This window comes from Haliotis asinina, chromosome 3 (genome assembly GCF_037392515.1).
Source record: "Haliotis asinina isolate JCU_RB_2024 chromosome 3, JCU_Hal_asi_v2, whole genome shotgun sequence".
In the NCBI taxonomy this organism is placed as follows: Eukaryota; Metazoa; Mollusca; class Gastropoda; order Lepetellida; family Haliotidae; genus Haliotis; species Haliotis asinina.
Genome location: NC_090282.1, coordinates 9,740,505 through 9,764,020, shown reverse-complemented (window position 1 = coordinate 9,764,020; position 23,516 = coordinate 9,740,505). Strand labels below are relative to the sequence as shown.

The 23,516-nt window shown below is 39.9% G+C and overlaps 1 protein-coding gene across 1 annotated transcript; it reads right to left on the bottom strand.

Moving 5' to 3' along the window:
* Nucleotides 1–1,896: 1,896 nt before the first annotated feature.
* On the bottom strand, nt 1,897–11,663 carry LOC137279197 (QRFP-like peptide receptor). Its single transcript, XM_067811693.1, has 3 exons — nt 11,532–11,663; nt 2,911–3,331; nt 1,897–2,576 (listed from the first exon to the last, which is right to left on the bottom strand). The coding sequence occupies exons 2-3, from the start codon at nt 3,302–3,304 to the stop codon at nt 1,897–1,899; spliced, it is 1,074 nt and encodes a 357-aa protein (XP_067667794.1). The 5' UTR covers nt 3,305–3,331; nt 11,532–11,663.
* Nucleotides 11,664–23,516: the final 11,853 nt, after the last annotated feature.

The following is a 23,516-nucleotide window of genomic DNA, read 5'->3' as shown; positions in this document are numbered from 1 at the left end:
ATTTAATGATCGGAGGGAAGATATCACATTTTCATTTACTAGCAAAGTATTTTCATTAAATTTCAATAATTATTAAAGATAAATGCATTTATATCTGAACTGAGCTTTGGCCATTCCAATGTGTTTTAGGATATGGTTGTAGGTTGGTGCAGTGAGTTCTATGAATGCTTCCAATACATTACGATATACTATATGTACAAATAGAACAACACGAAACGTGAGCAAAAATACACAGAAGCTGCCTGTAAAAAGGGTCTTACAACAGGTATCAGATATGAAGTTATCGTGTCTGTGAACAGATATTTTCAAAGATCAATTATTTGAGCTTGGATTGGACTGAAAATGATTTACCTTTCGTATTTAATGTTGACATACATTTGGGGCTATACATTTCAGATTGGAACATGACTGGTGCTTCTTAACCTCGTGGAGTCCAGTCCGTTTGGGAAAAAGGCATCCAGTTCACAGATTCCGATAAATGCTTATCGAGGGCACGCTGTTTGATTACGGTACGTAGCACTAACACAACACTATTATATCAACACAATGGAAGGAAACTGACATGGAAAATCACGCGTGTTCATGAACTAAACAGAGTTTGATAGGATGGTTAGGATTCCAAGTTACAATAAAATCAAGTACAAAATGATACGTGCATTCTACGACAGTTCACAGTACGAACGAAATCACGGGTACTATTGTCTACAAAACAGAGGACGTACAACACTCAAAAAAAATACAGTGGCCTTTGAAAGGTGTCCAGCGGCTGTGCACCACAAGCAGCAACGCTCAAACCTTGCAATGTAGCCCAACTTTCATTAATGGCACAACTGCATTATACAACATGCGACTATTCAAAGTGGTGATCAAACTGCTTAAGAGAACCGAAAACAACAAGCCGTTTAAAGTAACGTGTGCAACCTTTAACTACTTACCGCATTATCCAGCAATGCAGTTCAGTGTGCAGTTGTGAAATAACCTCCTCATGCATACCACTTTCAGAGATGGCAAAAGTGGTTCATGTACGATTGCAGCACTTATGATGCAAGATGGGCGAGTTACAACGGCCTGGAGACCTCTTTCTGCACGCATGCGATATTCACAGTGAAGATCAAGCCGCTAAATGCACGCTAGTAGTAGTTATTAATAATCAAAGCAAATAATGCAAGTTGGCACTACATACAGTGATGATCAAGCCACTTAATGGAGGCTTGCTCTGCTTTTAGTGATGATGAAACCAAGGAATGCACTACTAACAGGGATGATCAAGCAATACAATGCAAGTTTGCACTACGTACCGTGATGATCAAGCCAAATTTATGTAAATGTGCACTACATATAGTGATGATTAAACGACATAATACAGATTTGCACTACTAACTAAAAACAATGCTAAACGAAAACAATGCAGACTTACTGTGATGATCAAACCAAATAATGCAAGCTGGCACCACTCACGGTGATTATCAAGACACTTGATATAAGCTGGCACTTCATGCAAGAAATAAAACGTAAACCGAGCATTTCGTGAAATACAACAGTATTAACGAAGCACAGTTGCCGAGTTGAATGTTAAAAACATGATGAAGAAAACTGTGATGTGCGATTACATTATTGAAATATTTTGGGAGTGATACGCCATCCCGAATGTTCATTTATGACACGTAGTTTGTCAGGGAAGCGCTATTTGAATGACACTAGAAAGCCGCACGTAGACTGATGAGTCAAAGAAATGAGATAAACGAATTTTGTTATGAACGCTTCTTCTGATACCTCACAGCGTATTTACAAAACAGATCTGACTTGAACCTTGGAGACTGGCGAAACAGATAGTTGTAAGTTCCAACACACCGATATTCATACTGATGTAGGCCATCGTATGAGGGACGACTTCCTTTACACGTAATCTGGTGTCGGAGAACTGAGGAACATGTTGCTTCTTCTGATATACTTCATCATACTACGGACCTTGTTCCTGAACCGTCTGTTCAACAGCCAATACATCACCGGGTTGACTGCACTGTGCGCATGCCCGAGCCAAAGAGCAAAGGGGAGTAATCGAACCGGTTCACTTTCTTCCGCGATGTCAACACTGAGTGATGTAATGTTGTATGGAAGCCAGCAGATCATGAATATCACCACAAGTATAATAAGCATACGAGCAGCACGCTTTCTGGAGAACAGTCTCTTTGTACTGCTGTCAGAACTTTCCCTGCACATATCATCGCTGCAAAGGGTCCTTCCGACATGCGCATAACAGATGGCCAGAGTGCCCCCTGGGATTATGTAGATCATAAAGAGGAGAAATACACCAAACGCCTGCCGATCGTAATCCTGAGGCCAGTCCTCGATGCAAAACTGCATCACGGTTAACTCCGGCATTTCCAACGTGTCAATTTTTCTTATATATAGTAAGGGTCCCATGAAAATGGCAGATACGATCCAAATAACCAAAATAATGATGAGCGCTTGCCCAGGGGATGTGACCCGATGTGCTGTTACAGGATGCTGAATGGAGATGTAACGATCGATGCTCATGGCAGTCAACGTGAAAATGCTATTGGCTACTGCAATACCTGAAATGAAATTTGAAACATTGTTATAGTGCATGTTGAAAATGTTGTAGATTAACTGGGCTTATTACAAAAACGCCTTTGAAACATATCTCATGACTCATGACATGTATGTATGTATGTGTGTATGTATGTATGTATGTATGTATGTATGTATGTATGTATGTATGTATGTATGTATGTATGTATGTATGTATGTATGTATGTATGTATGTGTGTATGTGTGTGTATGTGTGTGTGTGGATGTGTGTGCGCGTGCGTGCGTGCGTGCGTGCGTGCGTGTGTGTTTCAACCAAAATTGATGAATGTATAAATGGCACTCTGTGTATGATCTTACCTTGCAGAAACACTATAGCTTTACAGAGAAACTCTCCGTATATCCACAGTCTATATATGATAGTCGTTATGGCCATCGGCATACAGAATAGTGTCACCATAAGGTCGGCGGCCGCCAGATTCAGCAAGTAATAATTCTTGGCCTTCCTCACATTCTTGTCACTGGCTACAGTACAGATGATCAGTATATTGCCCACGAGTCCAACGAGGAAGATGGGAGCATACAGTGACAGTAGAATCACTGTTCTATACGTCATACGAGTGTAGTAGCTGTGCTCGAAGTCCTGAAGTATGTCTTCTGCCCCTGTGAAATTGTAAGGGCATTCAAGACAAGCTGTGAAGTTCTTGGACTCCAACAGGTGCTTGTAGGAGTTGTACTCTTGTTGTTGATCCATCCCGGATGCCACCGAATCGGGGAGGATCTGCAATAAACAAGTTCCATTAAAACCACACAGATGCACTTAGATAGGCTTTATAAAAACAGTATTCTCACATCCTGCGGTTGAATTAAGAAACGCAAGTTCAAGAAAGTTACAGCAAACAATTGGTCTAAAACAACTCTTCATTCGCAATTTTCAAAGTTGGTACTAATCATACCTATGAGATGACACCTATTTATGGTTGGTCAGTAACATCAGTGGTGGTGGTGTCCTCATGTACTGTACACACTGTCTATCTGAACGGTGTACTAATACGATTGGGCATGAACGCATCGTGTAACATTGGTCGGAGACTACAGGTATATTGATCTTCCTCAGACAGAGCTAATAACAATGGAAGATTCATTTCGCTGGCACAATCCAATGGTCAGATGGAGATACATGTAGTACTTTGATGAACATGACCAGTAAATGACCGGCATGTGACCTCAATGACATTGATTTGTGACAACATATTTTGTGAGACTGGTAGACCTAGTAGAGAGGAGCTTTGATATACACACATACTATAGTAGCACCTGATCACAAGAGTGTGTTAGTGTTAATGAAACAGGTCAGGCATATGATGGTCAGCGAATCGTAATGGATAATTTGACATTGATGTCATCACGTTCCAGTACAAATACAAATGGAAGCACCTGTACATTTTGGTTCATGGAAAGGGTCTCGTTGGCCAGTTACGCGATCAGCAACAGTTACTGCACCGTTCGCCAAGCTAAACTGAGGGGAAATGTTTCTAATGGATTATTGGAGTTCCTGAGAGTTCTACACTAAACAATCTGACGCAGTTAGACATCAGTTATCTCAGAGTGTGCATAAACTGAGAGATTAAAGGGGACTTAATGAACACTGAGTTGTAACACTGCTACCAGTGTGACATGGGTGCTCTAGTTATGTAGTGATGTAGTTTACTTTTACGCCGCGTTCAGCAATATTCCACCTAGATGGCGGCGGTCTGTAAATAATTTAGTCTGGTCGAGACAATCCAGTGCTCAGCAGCATGAGCATCGATCAACTAGGAACCGATGACGCGTGTCAACCAAGTCAGGTAGACTGACTACCCGATCCCGTTAGACATGGGTTTACTGAAAATCATAATATCCTAACCCGGGGTTTCACGGGGTCATTGTCAGAGATAATCCATGTTTCGAAACATCCAACAGGAGATCCTGTGCGGCTAAGGGACGCCATTCTGCTTAGCGAATTGCATCGCATTGGTTCCCTCGCCCCCACCCCCCTCCACCCCCCCTCTCTCACTCTCTCTCTCTCTCTCTCTCTCTCTCTCTCTCTCTCACACACACACACACACACCTTTTCCCCTCTGAGCAAAATAATTGCATAAGATATATACGTTCCCATAATGTGCAGGTCGGGGATGGTCATATGTAAGAACACCGTGATTTCCGTGATTCGCATATTATGCGTCCAAAATGATTAAAGACCCATGTAGTTATGTCACGCAACATATTCTAATTACTACTTTATGATTCGTAATCGTATCTGTCACGAAGTCAGTATTTACATTGTAAATGGCAGGGTCACATTATCAGATTCGTAAATCTTGCGCAATACGGTTTAGCAAATGTCAGAGGCTATTTGCTAAACAGTAGAGGAGCACAGCAGATGGTTGTATTGACACCATTATGAAACGTCTGGAACGCAGACGGTACAAACAACCAATACCAGACGATTGTTCATGTATACATTCACACAATCCAGTATATTAATTGTACCAAAAACGGAACGTATAGAAAGCGTATGGCAATTGAAAGTTAAGAGCACAGGTATAAGAGAACGACAAGGTTCAGTTCTAATGACTGTGACCAAAACTCAGTAACGGCTGTTCCGGTAACCGCCCGGAAAATTGCTTTCATCATATCCCTTCGTCCTTATTGAACTCATGGCACCGGAAGTATGCCAGAGTGCAGTACCCAAGGAGGAGAGTGTAGTACCCGAGGGGCAGTGTGAAGTACCCGAGGGGCAGTGTAGACTACCCGACGGGAAGAGAGCAGTACCCGAGATGGTGAGTGCAGTACCCGATATAGAGCACCCAAACGGGAGGGTGGTACCCGAGGGGGAGGGTGCGGTACCCAGGAAGGTGTGTAGAGTACCCAAGGAGAAGTACATGGGTTACAAGGGGAAGCGTAGTACCCGAGGGGGAGGGTGCCGTACCCAGGAAGGTGTGTAGAGTACCCAAGGAGAAGTACATGGGTTGCAAGGGGAAGCGTAGTACCCGAGGGGGAGGGTGCCGTACCCAGGAAGGTGTGTAGAGTACCCAAGGAGAAGTACATGGGTTGCAAGGGGAAGCTTAAGCTCCCTCATTTAACGTGTAGTTACATGATTTAGGTTACGTTTTATTTCATTATACGAGTAACGCATGAACCTTAATGTATAAACATATATGAGCAACAATGACCAGGAATGGACTCCTGGAAGCGTATTTGGAATCAGTTGTCAAAACAATCCTTTTGACCATCCGTCACCAGGTCATCGATCCGCCCGAAGCAAGAACACCGATGTCGTGATGATTCTCTACTGGAATAACACATTATCTGGCCACGGGCATGTGTCTAGATGAAACGAAGACATCACAGAGCTGAAAAGGTCAAGTCTATTTCCTTGTCTTTCTCTTCTCTCGTTATAAATGTATGACAAGCCTATTTATGTTCCTTTACAAGTAAACACGCATGCAAAAACTGGACTATGTGGTATAATGTAGGCCGTCCTGTCACGACAAAGGGAGGCAACTCTTACTTGGTGTCAACGGGATACCAATATGGTACACATACCTTCAAAACACTTGTTAATTTAAGCATATACTTTAAGATCTCTTACTTTCAATATCATTACCATGTTATCTATGTCCCGGAAGTTACTTTGATGTCCATTTATAATGAACCGGGAATAATATATCCAATTATTACCCAAAACGTGCACTAGAAGGGACACGTACTCCCGTGCAATTAAATCATACAGACAATTAAATTATACAGACAAGATGACAATTGACCGTATTGTGGCGTTCTGTTACTGAAACGTACCCGACGTGGTTGACGTTGCCTGTTAACATATACATAACTATTAAATACATAATCTTTTTCTAAAGTAAGCATTATTTTTCTACATTCGACTGTACCTATGGTTAATTTTAAGAATGCAAACCGTTAAAATATAATTATCACTGACAAAACGACATGAGGATCTGGTATCCAAGGTAACCAAAGCTGTGTACATTGATGCTGAGGTAAAATACTGTTGGCCCAACAAAAGAAAATTACAGACTATCAATAGACAAAGGGTCGCTGCAAGACAATCAGACATGAGGGAAGAGGGGGGAGGAGGGTAGCAGGTGGTGGTAATAGGGATATTACTCCAAACAACAATTGCTTCTTAGATAGAAAATGGAAATTTGCTTTAAATAATAACTAGCCTCGTAGATTCAACATGAATTCTCTTCCGTGGATAATTTACAAGACACAGATAGGACGCTTCATCACAAATTCTATTCTAAAACTGTACACGAAAATATTCAAACACAAATGAGCTTAACACCAATGGCTGAGACTAAGATAGTTTGGGCACGTGAAAGACTGCATATATAACTGATAAACGAGAACGGCTTGCGGTAAAGTAAAGATTCCGGGGCTAAGACAAATCAGGCTACTATTGAGTTCCACTTCTTAACACACAGGTAAAGTTCTTGTCACGGAAAGGTTTATCATGATGATTAATGTGCCTTCTCCGTGTTAAGAAAAGGGCGGGCTAGAATAGTACTTTAACACATATACTTCAGTTGTAGTTTTTGAGACGTACAATACTCGGTGGTGTATTACATTTAACACATTCTCATACTGTGATCTTTAAATGCTCCTGAGATTGTAAAATGTCACATATAACAGTAAGTAAAGACCACGAACCGTCATGTCTCAGCTGTCTCAACGATCAAATTTCCCCATCACGAAGTTGTGAAAACGTGACATGTCAACAGAATCTCAATATTTATCCGGATAAAAATAGAGTTGCAGGTTTTCACAAACATTATGCGGAATGCGCCGGATTAAGGGTACATATATGATTTTTCTTAATCGTATGTTTATGGATTCAAACAGATATTGGCCAGAATGTTATGGATATACGTGTAGAGACAATTCGGCAGGTATTTATCAGTGTGAATGGACTTTGGTCAGAGTAGTAATAATCGAAGCAAAGTCTTTCATTTCTTGGTGGCGGTGGGGTAGCCAAGTGGATAAAGCATTCACTAGTCACTCCGAAAACCGGCTTCTATTTCCAACATGGGTTCAATGTGCGAGACTCATTGCTAGTGTGCCCCGCTGAGATATTGCTGAAATGGCGACAACAGCGGTGTAAAACCAGTCACATCATACGTTTAATTCTCCAAGGCAACAGGTTGATGATAGGTTCATTTGTGTAAAAACGTATCGCACGTTTTCCGTAGGTATATATGATGTAGAATATAGGGATTTACAAGCAATCGATTGATCCTAGTTTTGTATTCTGCCACTCCTCCGGGTATTGGTGTATATCTGTGCCGTTAGGCTGCTGCTAGTGTGCATTAAGTTATTGATACATAGAATCATGTCTCTAATTTTAAGGATTTATATAATCGAAAACTCCCATCAATCCCAATGCGTTGTAGGAATGTTTAATTATATATCTTAACCTGTCTGAAACCACATTAATCAAACACATTTGTGTTATCAACGCCCTGTTATAAATGGCTTTCCCAATTGGTTCAGCATCCCACTGCGATTGTTCATAAGTAAACCACTCAAAATACAATAAAATGCGGTTGCGTCGTTAGGTGACATCGAACACCACTTGACAGCCTTGCGACAGATGATTACAATACCGGCATATATATATACTGGCAATGAATGGATCAATGGATTTGGTGACATGTGGAGACCGTTGCGTACAGGTCATCCATATAACATAAAGGACCTGGACATTGGCAACGTGATCATCTTCAACGACGATGACCTTTCTGACCCCCCATATCAATGGTTCATTTTGCACATTCGTTTAAACATGTGTCCAAATATTACAGAAATGGGGCTACCAAAATAATTCCCATTGTATGGATCCAGTGCTTCCCTTCAAAGAAGATGTCTATCCGCCCACAGAAAACGTTCCGTAGCGGAGTGAGTAGGAGTTTGCAGCAGAAACCTTTACAATGCTGTGACAATCGTGAGGGATGTTTAAATATTTAAGTCCTGAATTTAGATTATATGTGTAATTATGTGTTCCCGTGCTGATGGATTTACGTGTTCGTGCGTCGATGCTGAGTGGTACAAACATCATTTATGGATTTCTTTGACGTAAAAAGGTAACGGAATCGATCATTGATAATTCTAAATGCCAGATTCTTGAAACAGCCGATCTGCTCGTTTATTTGTCGAGGCTGTGGCGTCTATAAATACTTTTTAGCGTGTTCTAGACAATGCTGTTTAGCTGGTCAATACACAGCCAGCGTGATTTCAAATCAGAGCGTGAAGAAACCCCTTCGTCAATAAGTATATGGATATTAACAAGGCTTTAGTAGCAGTGTACAGGTGGCATAAGACGACATATGTATCAGATGCTAGTGACAGGTTACTGAATCATGACATGTGTAACATAACCTGTAGGATTAACTATTTTTCTTAAGAGGTGTTAAAACGTCATATCATCCATCCCTTACTTACACCTGGATCTCTGGGAACATAATCTACACGTGACCTTTCCATATTAGCCGAACTCATATCTAAAGGTCAAATATCACAAGCTGACTTTCATGGATAAACCAGATGAACTCGGTGATTGGTATCTTTGGTTTCGATGTTATCAAATACCTGCCCTATGGTGGTGTGGGATAACATATTATCTGCGTATCAGATTGTGTATTGAGGTGTATAGTACACAAAATGTATATGCTCTCTTCCAACAATACATTAGGCATTGTTATTGTAAAGAATGTAACGCATAATATTTTCCAGTTTATGTTCATCAATTTGGTATTCGGACATCAAATGATATAACGCATATGCATCATGCAGTATATTCATCAATTTAGTTTTCGTACGCATATGTACAGGTAAACACAAATTATGCATTACCACCCCAACAAATGTAACGCATAGCTATATATACATGTGTACGTCTTCTCTGACTCGGTAGTAGTATCAGGCTAACGTCATCATATATATGTCGACCAGGAGCTTTCCGACTCACAAAGCGATCGTAACGCTACATTTATTAAGTCATTGTATAACATTGTCTTTCGACAGCACACAACAGCGGATACCTTGTGAAACGGCCCGGGTATTCAGCTTACCCGAGACTTAAAAACACGTTTAACGTCAAATGTTGTGATTTACAAGTAACCCCTTTGCAGTCTTTAAAAGATACATTTAGGGTTAATTTAATTCAGTGTAGGTCAATTCAGTTATGGGAGAGCAACATTTTGGAATTCAGTTCGTGTCATGTGACATAGAGACATCAATGACCAATATTGTATTCGGTACAATTTACTAAATGTGCCAGATTTCCTGCAGTTGTTCAAGTTAATATTTGACTTGCGCTTATTTTGTTACCAGTGCCACTGGAGGAGCAGAGTATGATCATATTTCCAAGAACGCCAGGTATCATAACTATTGATTTCCATGATCACATCGTTTTTACACAGTCGTGATCATGCTTTAGGCTTAGGCTTATCTGAGCACATTTCAAACATATGCACTCTTTTGTTTGTGGAAGGTCAGTAATAGCCTATGACCACTGCCATGACTCGAATCGTTGGTTCGGCTCTAAAAAAGCGAGACATCATATTACGGACTACTTCACAGCTGTAGATCGGTCATCGTGACATGTTAATAGACCCTCCAAGAGACATTTTAGTTAAGAAGTGACACATAAATGCAGAGGATGTATATTTATCGATCAGCTGTACGCATGCGTACCCCGGGGCTCTAGTTAATGACAGTGTTAATTTTTAATACCAAGTTATTGAGCTGGTTTAAATGTCGTGATTTACTTCTTAAATTAACAATATCAAATGTAAAACGGTCGTGAGTCGGAAGCTTCCTCCTTGCTCTTCTCGTATTACGTGTTGTTATTGTCTTGATCTCCTCGCATTCTGATCAAACCACACGTTTATTTATATGCCTTCCGCTAGCCTTTCTCTATAATCAATACGTGTTGGGCCGGTACTCTGCTGACGCACATACCCATGTATGCAGCGCCGTCGCAAACAGGAAGTAATCTGAGGTGATCGTCAACGTGAGAATGTCCAATCAGTAAAACAGTCCAAATGACGACCGTTAATCACAAGTGACATCATCACGATGATGGAATGTTGCCCGACAGTTAATTTTCATCTGTGCAGCTTCCCCTCGCTGTGAGTAATGACAAACTCCTATGACTGAGACACGTGGCAACGTTGGAGTCATCGTAATTTGGACCAAAACAACTCTAAAGAGATCACAGAAAAGAAAGTGTGCGACAACTATACTTTCCTGTCGCGATCGTCTGTTCGCATCATTGTTCCTCATATACATACGTACTACCTTCAAAGCAATCTTTGCCTTTTTCTCCCAGTGACATTTTATCTTTGTATAAATGATACAGTATTGGTTATTCTCTGAACTTTATATTTCGAGAGGGCACGAAGGTAGAAAGGTCATAAGGGACAACTACAAAAATGACCTAAGAGCATGCATCACATTTAAGTGTTAGAAATGAACATGCCATTCATCTTTAGCATTATGCAAAGCATATCTGTAATATTATAGCAAAATTGATGTATGAATATTACGATACAAATAGCGAGTCAAGACAGAATGGAAAACAGACTTAGAGTGTTCTTGAGTTTAAGTTTCGTGGATTTCACAGGTGTACAGCATTGTATATATGAGAACATTCACAACATCTTATATGATAAAATCCTCTATTATATAATACTTATATCTACCCCTTCTTGTTTACTGTGAGACATTTGGAATAGAACCAAATATGTATACACCATGTTGACTCATTCGGATTAGCGGTGTTTCCCTTGATATAAGTAGTGGCGTGGCCATAGAAATAGCGAAACAATCATCTACGGTCAACACGTTCATATATATCTTGTCTGAAACTTTATCATCGATTGCAAGAAATAAACATTGAAATTGACTGAAATTACCTGAATAAGTAATCAACCACAATGCTTCAGGTTGCACTCCACATGAAGCACTTGTCTCTCAGGTAATATCACACCTGCACATGTCTCTTGTGTGGAACCGCCTTTCAACACCGTAGACAAATTGACCGCGAACTGGTCGATGTCTAACCATCTGTGGGTTTTGTTGACGAACGCGCATGAGCAGAGATAGAAAAATGCAAGACGTTATCAATTAGTGGTAGAAGACCACGCCTTCTCAAAGATTTAGCTCGGCGTGATGGACATAGGCTTACTGATGTTGCTTGTGTGAAAGACTCGATAAGGTTGCTATGTATTGACGAAAGAACTGAATCATCACCAGATCTTTGGATGCTACTAGCAGTCACCCCTGAGCAATGCGCGTCTGGAGAAGTCCGTTGTTCAACTTTTGGCGATAGAATATTGGCTAGACGGCATTGCGTCTATTCAGATCATAGACCTGTTTATCGTGTTCAGCTTTCTTGATATACCAAATGGTCAACCTACGAGAACGGGCAATGAAATGAAAACACAGTTATACTGATGCACACATATTCAGCTCAGTTCTTTAGATTGCATCGCGCTTGCACATCACCGGTACGTCACTTCAGAATACGTCCTGGTCAGGACGAAGACTGCTGGTGCGGCGTAAACCAATATTCATTCATTTATTGAACCGACTGAATGACATAAACAATCACAGACATTTTCACACACATCGGTCATTGTGTCACATAATCACACCACCATCAATGTTGGAGTGGGCACTGGATGCAGGTGTTAAGACTTCAGCATCTACATGGTAAGCACCAAGTTAGACCATTAATCATGCAATTTCTCTGTAGTGTCCAGCGTCACTAATAACTACGCTTTTCAATCAAAGTGTCTCACCAGGTAGGCCTTATTGTTAGTCACAGAGAGAGAGAGAGGAAAGAGAGAGAGAGAGAGAGGGAGAAGAGGAGGAGAGAGAGAGAGGAGAAGGAGGAGAGAGAGTAAGTATGGTTGCACGCAGCTTTTTGCAATTTGTCACGAAAATAGCATTCACACATTTATAGTGTTTCTCACAGTAAACGTGTTGCCATAGTTAAATATTATGCATACCGTTACTGTCGTAGAAGTAAAGCTTCAATTAAACCGAATCAGTGTGCATTTCGTTTATGGATTTGAAACTGAGAATTTGTCAAACATATAAAACCGAACCTGTAAAATAGAATTTCACGACGTTGTAAATACCTAGTTAAAACTGAATTAGACATTGCACATTCACGACCAAGAAAGGAAATATGTCATACTCAGACACGTCTAAAGGGAAAACTAGCATAATAATGCCAAAGAGATAAAATTCGTCATAGTTTTCATGTATAGTCCAATCATTAAACATTTACAATTATTATACATATATTACAAACATGACAGAATATTTACGAGGCCGATCATGACCACACTGCGTGGATGTCATTGGGTATAATAGCCTTCCAAAATAGGTTGGTGCAGGCCAGTGGTACTATTATATACATACTGATTGAAATGTGTTGCTATTGCCATTTTATCGTGGTTCATCCTGAGGGAATCATACAACCTCTCTGAACTGGTAAATTCTAATTTTCTCGTTGCCGGACTCACTGGCAACGCTTACCCTTAAGACATACAGATCTTACAAAGACATTCTTGGAATTAGGATCGTATCGGATCCACCTACATGAATCCGTCGAAATAGGTCAAACTCGTTTATAGTAGGCAAAGGATCAGAGAATAGTATTTCGCCATCTTAAATGTATAAGCCGGGAGGGCTCTTTGATTTTCTAATTTGACTTTCTGAAACACTTTTCCCGTTGAGTAGAAAATATTAATATCTGATAGTCCTCGAATTTAGTTTTCTTATGTCTATACATTCTCACTGGCTGTCCCGTTTGTGAACTAGGACAGCGTTTATAGGACTACTGCTTTCACTTACGGCTCTATATTCGAGCATGTCCGTAGGGAGTGTCCTACAGTATGGCTAGTACTTAAAGGGTTTATCAACCTTATGGTTGCTTTATATTTAACTGTCTACAGTAGTATGAACTAGATCCAGTGGATGTTGAGACAACAACCCCTTCTCAAACAGTTTATCATCTGAAAAGTTGGTGTCACATTGAACTGTTGTAATATGACCGAGATCCAGTGCTGAAACAACATACCCAGAAGACTCATGATCAGAGTATAAGATTCTGGACTTCTCAGAGAAAGTGTCTTACAAAACATGATACTCACGCATTGGCACTGACATATCAGGTGGAGTTAGAAGTTCAAATGTTCGAGTGTACATTACCACGATCAAACGATGTATCTATCACACACGGTGTTGTTTCTGAAAGTGACAAGACTAGAAAATGAGAGGATATGACCCTTCAACCACGCTAGGACCCTTCAACCATGATTGGTTGTACTTGCCACCAGTGTGCGAAATATTTGTCAGATTTTGCTAGCCAGTCGGGTTTGCTGTGCCTGAAAACCACTAGCCGAAAAAATAATTCACTACCCTAAAATTAAAATGTAGACACTAAGCAAAAGATTACAAATTAAAATAGATGGGAATAAGATATTGTCGGCATGACACGGGTTTCATCATTATTATATTATTATCGGGCCATACTTTTGCATGATTTAAAGGTGTCTTATAACTTAACACGTCGGAGAGTGTGATATATGTACAAACTCTAAAGTGTGATCCCTCTAAATGACCCCATTACAATTTACTAGCCAGTCGAGCCAGTGACCAACGTGAATCACTGGCCCGACTGGATTTTGATTCGTCACGGGGTAGCGGGCCAGTGGCTTAATGCTTGCCTTTAAAAGCACTCGGTGTGCAAACGATAAAAACACAGCAATGTGGTATACCAGTTAGTAAATTTACAAATTAATACAAATCCCTACAAAGGTACGGTGACAGTACAAAATACAGTGGCAATACAAATACAAAGCAGTATAATATAAAAACACAAAGAGGACAGGGTTGGTAATGTTCACAGTAACAACAGTCATGTCAATGCGAAAATATCCTTCACAAACTGAATGTAATAAACATGTATTTCCACACTGCAGGAACAGGGCACTCTATTACCTTCCCTACAGTGTGCATATTTACCGGTTGAACCTAAATTAGTTGATTCAACGCGATAAACATTTCACGGTAACCCTTGCATTATCGTACCAAACTTAACAACATATATTGTGAATCAGGGGTTTAGTTAAAAAACACTTGAACAACTAGAAGCATAAAACAAAGCTCATACAGAACTTGAATAATTGTAGAGTATATTTGAAATACACCTGCTATCAATAGTTTGACATTTGAAAGTCATGACATTCAAATAAAGATGTTATCACCTTACACTGAAAGTAAGTTCAGTTCCACCTGTATTCCTAAGTTTCACATGACTGCATTGACGTAGACTGGAGAGAGTTAAAAGATATACGGCATTAGTCATGCTGAAAATGCCATCGTTAAATGGCGTTGACGGTGAATATAATGATACTGATATGTTTCAGTGTTCCTGCCTATATTTGCACAGAGTTCATTGTGAGTTGAATTGCCTATATTTATACCTTTATGCCGTGCTATTCAGAAACACGTGTTGATTACACTGTAGTCGTGACGTCTACGGGTTAGTGGAGAGTTTGTTGTTCGATTACTACATCCCAAAAAGAAACAGGAAAAAGTAATAGACAATTGATTAGACTTTTATTTACGTACAAACTTACAAATACGTCGTCATGACACACTACTGTATTACGAACATCATGATCAAGCACTTACATGAACGTCTTGATTTAATCGCGACTAACAGTATTTACGTCATCGTCCAGATTACCCTTATTCAGGTTTTGGTCGCATACCTGTATTTAATTATACCGTTCGTGCCCATCTACTGTACGTACTATTACAACACTCTGTCTATACTTTCAACAACTTCAAAAAGTGCATACAAACTTTATACTTATATGACTACCGTGGCTGCAGCATATTGCAACGCAGTCTACCATGTTGTGTTGTGTTGTGTTGTGTTGTGTTGTGTTTTTTTTGTGAATCTATATCCAGTGTGTGCCAGTGTGAAAGGACATTTGTTTTGTCATTGGCCATGCCGGAGTACAAAACAACAAAAACAGCTGACTAAGGCTTAAAAGGTTTTCCGTTGTGTTTGCGATGTCTGGTACATGGCCTGAGATAGAACTGATCAAGTTATGTACAACACATGCCTATGTGAGGCGCTTGTTTACGGCAGCAACACTCTCCTGACGCACATTTCACGACAGGTTTCACGGATATCTTGGAAAGACGCCTTCAGCCGACTCAGCGTCTACTGCCGGCTTCTACACATGAATGACACAATCGAATTAGTTAAGTAGCAAATGTGTGAGACGGGGGAGGTAATGAAGATAGAAATAAGTTGCAAGCTTTGGGACGCTTGCGGATATAATGACTGTAAAGGACATATTATCCCATTATTGATTATCGTGGGATCGCTGGTGAACTTCTGGCGTCACTGGAAACATGTCGGTCATGAAAACATAGCACGGTGATCGTGTTGCAGCAGTGACGTGTGAGACGCTATGGCAATCGAGTTTTGTAAGACTTCAAGTATTTGCAAATATTGGACAACGAGATCACGTCAACAGGTTACATCACATGGAAGTACTTTGTAACATGCTCGAACTACGATGCAACCGTTTGATAGTGTTATGATGCACTGACAGTGGTATCATTCAGAACAATATATACACCAAACACTATTACTGCAATAGTATACACGATTAGTGTTATGATGTATTTTGTCAGTAGTTGTGATACATAACACTATTAGTGCTCTGATACATTATGATCACTGTCACTTACTGTGTCTATCGGACTGACTTTTGACCACGTCGTAAATTGCCACCTTCCAAACCATGCTGAGACGTGACAGTTTTGTCCAAATATGGATATACATTGCCAGTAATCCCGATCGATACTCGATATATCCCAGTGTACAATGATACCTGTTTCACAAACTGTTGGTCGGTTTAATGTGGGCTGAGGTTCTAAAGGCGTTTAAAGTCATTAACACTTGTAGAACGACCTGCCAAGTAGGGATAAGTATAGACATGTAATTTGCAATATACCTGCAGTATGGACTGTAGGTAAGGTTAATTTCAGAAGCTGCAGTAATAAATTCTGTAGGACAATCATTGCATTTCAGGATATTTATGGTGCTCGTTAACCACGATCGAAGTGACTGCAAAAGCATCGTTACTCTGTCTCTTGTCGGAAACGTCCAGAAGATCAGAGTTTCATACATCCACGAGTTTCCATTCTCGGCTTTAGCACGACAGAGGAAACACTTCCAGACATCGATCGTAGCAATACTGTCACCATTTCGTCCTCTTATACAGTCACTTTCAAATCGCTAGGAATATTATTAGCTACACCTTTTCTTGTCAAACCTGAGATTGAAGTGATAGCCTGATACAGGTTGAGCCAAGTGTGTAGTCATTGCAGTTACTGTCTAAGCGGAGTCGCGGAGGGTTCAGATGTCAGAATCTTTGCATCATTTACCACTATAGAATCCCGATCGATTATCAGGTCTCATTAGTGATGTGGCAAAAGGATGTTCTTACATGTGTCATATCATGCTACAGGGCACTGTTATTACGTCAGGAATAGATATCAAACAGATGATTAACAGTGACTCCATTGTCGTCACCGATAAACTCGATTATCGTCATTATGCAAACTCAGCCCAGATCTATGCAATACATGTGACAATATTTAGTATCCAGTTAATAAGACTTCTTAAATGTCACAGTGCTTGTACATATTACTTACGTGCAAAAGAAAGTAGACATTTGTGAAAACGTCATAAAAATTGTATCAGGCTGAAAACAGACAACAAAATACGACATCAGTATCTTTCGAAAACTAAGCTTTGCAACCCGTGTTTAAAGTGAGTGAGTGAGTGAGTGAGCTAAGATATGAAGTTACATCGGCAATATTTCAGCCATATCGTGACTAAAACAAGGTAGAGATTTACAATGATAAAAATAAAAATATACACACCTGTCAACGAAGGGCAGTAAAACATCTTATCACAGATAACTATTTTGAAACCAGTAATTAAATCTAAAACAGTTAGAGGACTATACGGTATAAAAGCGGGCTATAGATCGCCAACAACTGATTGTGCTCAAAGGTTTGTCATCGACCGACCATGTTGTCAGCCAATATGAAAAATGTGTGGATACGTTTTGTGCCATGTAGTTGATATTACACAGTCCTTTCGTCAAAAAGGTTTACAAAATACACGTAAACCTCATATGATATCGACCTTAATTACGTGCCTGTTAATGAATATCTTCATCTTACCACCTGTCCACCATGAGTCACAATACTTGTTCATTGAGAGTGCACCATCTTGGGAAAAACCGATTTTCGATCGGAATATTAAACATTGTCATACAGCTTCCTGCATGGAAACATTACAGGTTGTGTGAATCCAACTCATAAGAGGAAACGTAGCTCATACTATTAGTTGAAAGTGTGTATGCATTGTTGTACAAAGAAGGCCATCAGATGTCCTACATACGAATGTAAACAATATCTACATAACATAAACATACGATTGCATTTAGAATATGACTGATTTTAACTGTGGCTTTGACCCTATACGTCGGTTACTAAAAACCTTTCTCGATGCTGCTTCCGCTATATGAATAATTACTAAGTTTCATAGAATGTTTGGCGTTTTCTCGTGGTTACTTGAGGAGACAAATGATCTTATCCGTGTAATCATAAGAAACCTCTGTCTGGTGAGGGCTATCTACCTGCCCAGGTGCCCCGGGGCTACCTTGAGAGCAGCTGCATGTACTAGAGTTTTGTAGTTGTCTAGCATTCGGGTTTAATCAAGGAAATGTTCTGAGCATAGCTACATAATTTGGTTCTTTTTCTTCATTTTGTATTTTTCTAAATCCTGTTCTATTTGTGAATAGTCTCACAGAAAACTTAAGACATGCTCCAAATCGTAGGACGGCTTTAGCGCCAGACACAGATTTCGAATAATCATAGAATGTACTTTGCCTCTCATAACATGATAAATAGGAGTTTCATTCAAAGGTGGCTCCGTCTTCTTCTAGATAACGGAACTACAAAGAAGACACTTTATGGAGGTAAGTAGTTATGTACCTTGTTTCACACTGTCGGCTTTGCTCCTGCGTCAAGTTACTCAATTTCTGCTAAGGTGATTAGAATACTGTTATAAAATATTGAAAGTACATTTGACACAAAAGATCCTGAGTGCAGGATTTAAATGAAAGGTTGCTACATATACACTGGATCTTGATCTCAATCACTAAAGTCACGAGGTGCTTCATATCAACGAGCATCTATGGACAAGGGATGGAGCTTCGAGTGAATTTACGTCATATCAAGGAAATGGAGGTGACATTGTGCTCCTAGAACACATACAAGTGTATCGACCTTTACCTGAGACTGCAAGTTGATTAGTCTGTGATCGGGGCTGTTATTAAAACAGAAACAACAACAGAGAATACTCAATCTCGGTTATCTACATAAAAGATTCAATCAGGTACAAAGACAAAATACATAAAAGATTCAATTAGGCACAAAGACAAAATACATAAAATATTCAATCAGGAACAAAGACAAAATACATAAAAGATTCAATCAGGCACAAAGACAAACTACATTTGTGAAAATTATGGATATAGAACACTGACTGGATAAACCGTTTCTATCACGAGGTTTGTCATGGTCAACTAACATTTCTCCCTTGAAATCATTGACATTACTTTTCCTGTATTGTTTTTTCAGTTAAAACATCATAAACTCTAGAAATAAATATACCCCACAATGGAAAATAAATTTTAAACTGTATTACAACTAACACAGGCGAGTTAGCGGGTCTACTGGCATGTTTCCAAGAGGTTCAGAAGCAATTTGTGGAAGCAACTTGTGACACAACCAGGAAACGAGTGAGGTTAATTCGTGTTGAAAAGCATGGAGCCTCCACCCTTACCTAATCGGGGGTGTGTCTTCTGAAGATGTTGATGTGTGACATTGCTTTCAAAAGTGTAAATGGTATCAGTATTATGTGATCCCTACCATGATGCTATATTTAGCACTATTAACTGTTGATCATGACGGTGGTCTTATTTGACCAGCCGGGTGTGGTCGGAATGCCCTTAAGAACACTGGCATGGGTACACTGATAATGTATCTATTTCTCTCCTTCAATAAGTATTAGACCCCTATGTTACACCTGGACAAAGTTCATCTGCCGCCCGTCTCGGGAATATCCATATGAAACAGTACGGAGACTATCCACAAGGGGATGCTGTGCGGAATACGGTATAATATGACTACTTAGCACTTGGGAGGTGATGTACATATACATCAATACTGGAAACCCATTCTATCCTGTTATACTTTGGCAAATGGACATGTATGTATTAACCGAATAAATTAAATGCTGCTGCTTGTTGTCACCCTGCCAGGTACCTCTTGCACTTGTCGACACATTGATGTATTGACAGTCATTGGGATATATGAGTCAGTGAGTCAGTGAGCATACATGTGAGCATACATGTGCCTCGTTAATGATACATCGTTGTGAGTCAGTGATGTGTCCATCTGGGCGTGTGATGCATCAATACGAGTCAGTGATGTATCGATGTGAATGAATGATATATGTGAGTCAGGGATACAACATGTGAGTCAGTGATATGTCCATCTGGGCGTGTGATGCATCAATACGAGTCAGTGATGTATCGATGTGAATGAATGATATATGTGAGTCAGGGATACAACATGTGAGTCAGTGATGTGTCCATCTGGGTGTGTGATGCATCAATACGAGTCAGTGATGTATCGATGTGAATGAATGATATATGTGAGTCAGGGATACAACATGTGAGTCAGTGATGTGTCCATCTGGGTGTGTGATGCATCAATACGAGTCAGTGATGTATCGATGTGTAATGAACATACATATCAGGGATACAACATGTGAGTCAGTGATGTATCAATGTGGGTAAGTGACTGCTGGAGGGTGCTTGTGAGTGACTATCCATGTTTGACTCACGGATGCATCCATGTGGGTTAGTGGTGCATCGATTTGAATCAGTGATGTATCCATGTGAGTTAGTGATGTATCCATGTGTGAGTCTGTGATGTGTTCATTTGTGAATAAACAATGCGTTGTTTCCTCATATCTCGATAGTCTGTGCACCCTTATTATATAACCACAATTTGGCAACATTAATATTGACAAAAAACATTGTGATTTCGAGAAAGAACCAATACTCAGTTGTCTATCCGGATCCACCTTGTATCCCTACCGTGCTGCCATTACTATAACTACGGTAACGGTACGTCCCTCTCACTGAAAGTACACCCTTGTGACCTGGTGCAGTCATCAAAAGATATACATGACTTACTGTTTTTGGAACCACATAAGTACAAAATCGCATGCTTCAGATTAATGTCTATGTTTGAACGTATTGTACGACCTTCAATGTGAACTTGACAAATTACTTCGGCTGCTTTTAGCCTGTTACGATGGCCTTCCCACCTACAGACATGCTTCAAACTATGACGAATGTCATTGTATCTACTCATTCCACAAAGCTAAAATAGGAGATACATTTATATGATGTCCCTGCCATATTCTGACAATTTCCCATTAAGTTAAGGTTGCCTGATTTTATCAAGTTCACTTGTGGGCAAATTGTACGTCATGGAGATCCCACAAGCCCACATGAGCGTAAACAAGTCTTGAATTAGTCTGACAAGGTTATAACATGTTTGTCGCTAGTTGCACGAGTCCTTCTTATCAACATTAAGCCTTTGGTTGTGCTACAGTAAATTGGGATAGGCCTAGGTAATGGCAGAGGATGATCGAACTCTCGGTCGTGATAACACCACTCATAAATTGGTCTTACGTCTTACGTCAATGTAAACACCCAAATAGAAGGAGGAGAGGGCAGGCATCTTCACATGTGCTATCGAGTCTCATTGTTTGTGAGTGATACAGCCAGTGAATGGGAGACAAATGGCTTCTGATTTTCTAATCGTGCTCACTGATTGCATCGGGGAAGCAAATTGTATGGAGATGTTTATACCTCGGTGCAATGGCGTCTGGACAAGATCACCCTTATCAAACATCTCTGAAGAATTGTCGGCTTGTGTCTTTACTTTCGTTCTGTCTGTGTGTCGGTGATCAATCCACAAACAGATTGTATTTCTTATTTCTAGATTGAGGTCTTTATAAATATAGCAGTAAAAATAGCGGTACTGGATTTTTATTACCCTTTTCCATATGTCATTGTTTCCGCAAACACCACGATTGCTTGATTACCACAAGGCTATTATTAGTATGATAATGGGTGAAAGCATTCTGTGAAAGAAGCCTATTTTACCAATAATATTGGATTACATATTTACACGTTTGGCGTCCATGATTATTCGAGACTGAAATATCGCTTTGGACGATCACTTGAGCTCGACACATGCATGGCGATGGTAGCCTATACATATGTATGCTGAATTCGCTTATAAAGGCCGTTTTGATATGAGCCCGAGTTACGACCATGTCTGACGTAGTGTGCTATCTGTGTCCAGTGTCAGGACTACAGGTCACATAATTATACAATAACGCCTCGGATTCATGAAGTCTGACACAAACACATTCTGCTCCTAGTCCTGTGGTTGTTACTGCATGTTATATATATTGAATTATACAGACAGCTAATGACATGGCATGATTTATTCACAAAGGCCATTAGAATATGCTACTTATGTGTAATATACACGTTATACGTATTGATTGTGAATACATCATAGAGTGCTACGATGCAAACAAGCCACCATACCGTACTACGATGTTAATTACCCTTTGCAATTTAAAACATTGTTTATAACCGAGACCAGCGAAATACATTCTCAAAATCCCATCACAGAGCAAAACATTGTAAATAACCAATCACAGTGCACAACCTTGTCAGTCGCCATTCAGTGTAAAACATTGTCAATAGCCATTCACAGTGTAAAACATTGTCAATAGCCATTCACAGCGTAAAACATTGTCAACAGCCATTCACAGTGTAAAACATTGTCAACAGCAATCCATACTCTAAAACAATGTCAATATCTATTCACAGTGTAAAACTTTGTCAGTAGCCATTCACAGTGCAAAGATTGTCAATGACTTATCACAGTGTAAAACATTGTCATTAACCCGGAACGAGAGTAAAACATTGTTAATAACTCTTCACGGTGGAACATATATGGTCAATAGACCTTCACAGTCTAAAACATTTTCAAACACTCTTCACAGTGGAAAATATGGTCGATAGCACATCACAATGTATAACACCGTCAATAAACCTTCGCAGTGTAAGACATTACCAAAATCTCACAACAGTGGAAAACATCGTCAATAAACCATCACAGGGTAAAACACTGCCTATGGCCCATCACAGCGGGGAGCATTGTATTCTGAGAGTGTTTTTTAAAAAAAATTTACATAATCACTGATTAGGTGATAGTTATTATGGGTCACATTTCGCATCATATATGTTCAGTGGCAAAAGTATTTTAGCAGTACGCCTTTTTTATAGCGCTCCAGAGTTGCCTCCCTCGACTGGTTGTTTACCTTGTTGACGTCCGGCTATCGAGAAAGTTCTTTGTGAATGGCGACGGAGCCACGCTCGAACGTTACCGGCACTATGTCAGTATATATAAAGGCTGATTGTTGTGTTGGGGGTCACACACGGACATACACTCAATAATGCTGGAGTTGTGTACATCTGGGTACGGACATCGTCTCTCAAATCATCTCCCTGTCTCTACCATGTTCTGCATTTAGATTCATTGTATCTTGCTCATTGTTTGTTCTATATATCATTGAATATTTTAGATTTATGCGTGCTATATTTTCTTGTTCAAAGTGAATT

Bases quoted from the DNA above. Each gene is read 5' to 3' on its own strand.
- LOC137279197 (XM_067811693.1), bottom strand. From the start codon at position 3,304: ATGGATCAACAACAAGAGTACAACTCCTACAAGCACCTGTTGGAGTCC. The intron at 2,577-2,910 runs GTAAGATCATAC...ATTTCATTTCAG, and splicing joins AGCTATAGTGTTTCTGCAAG to GTATTGCAGTAGCCAATAGC.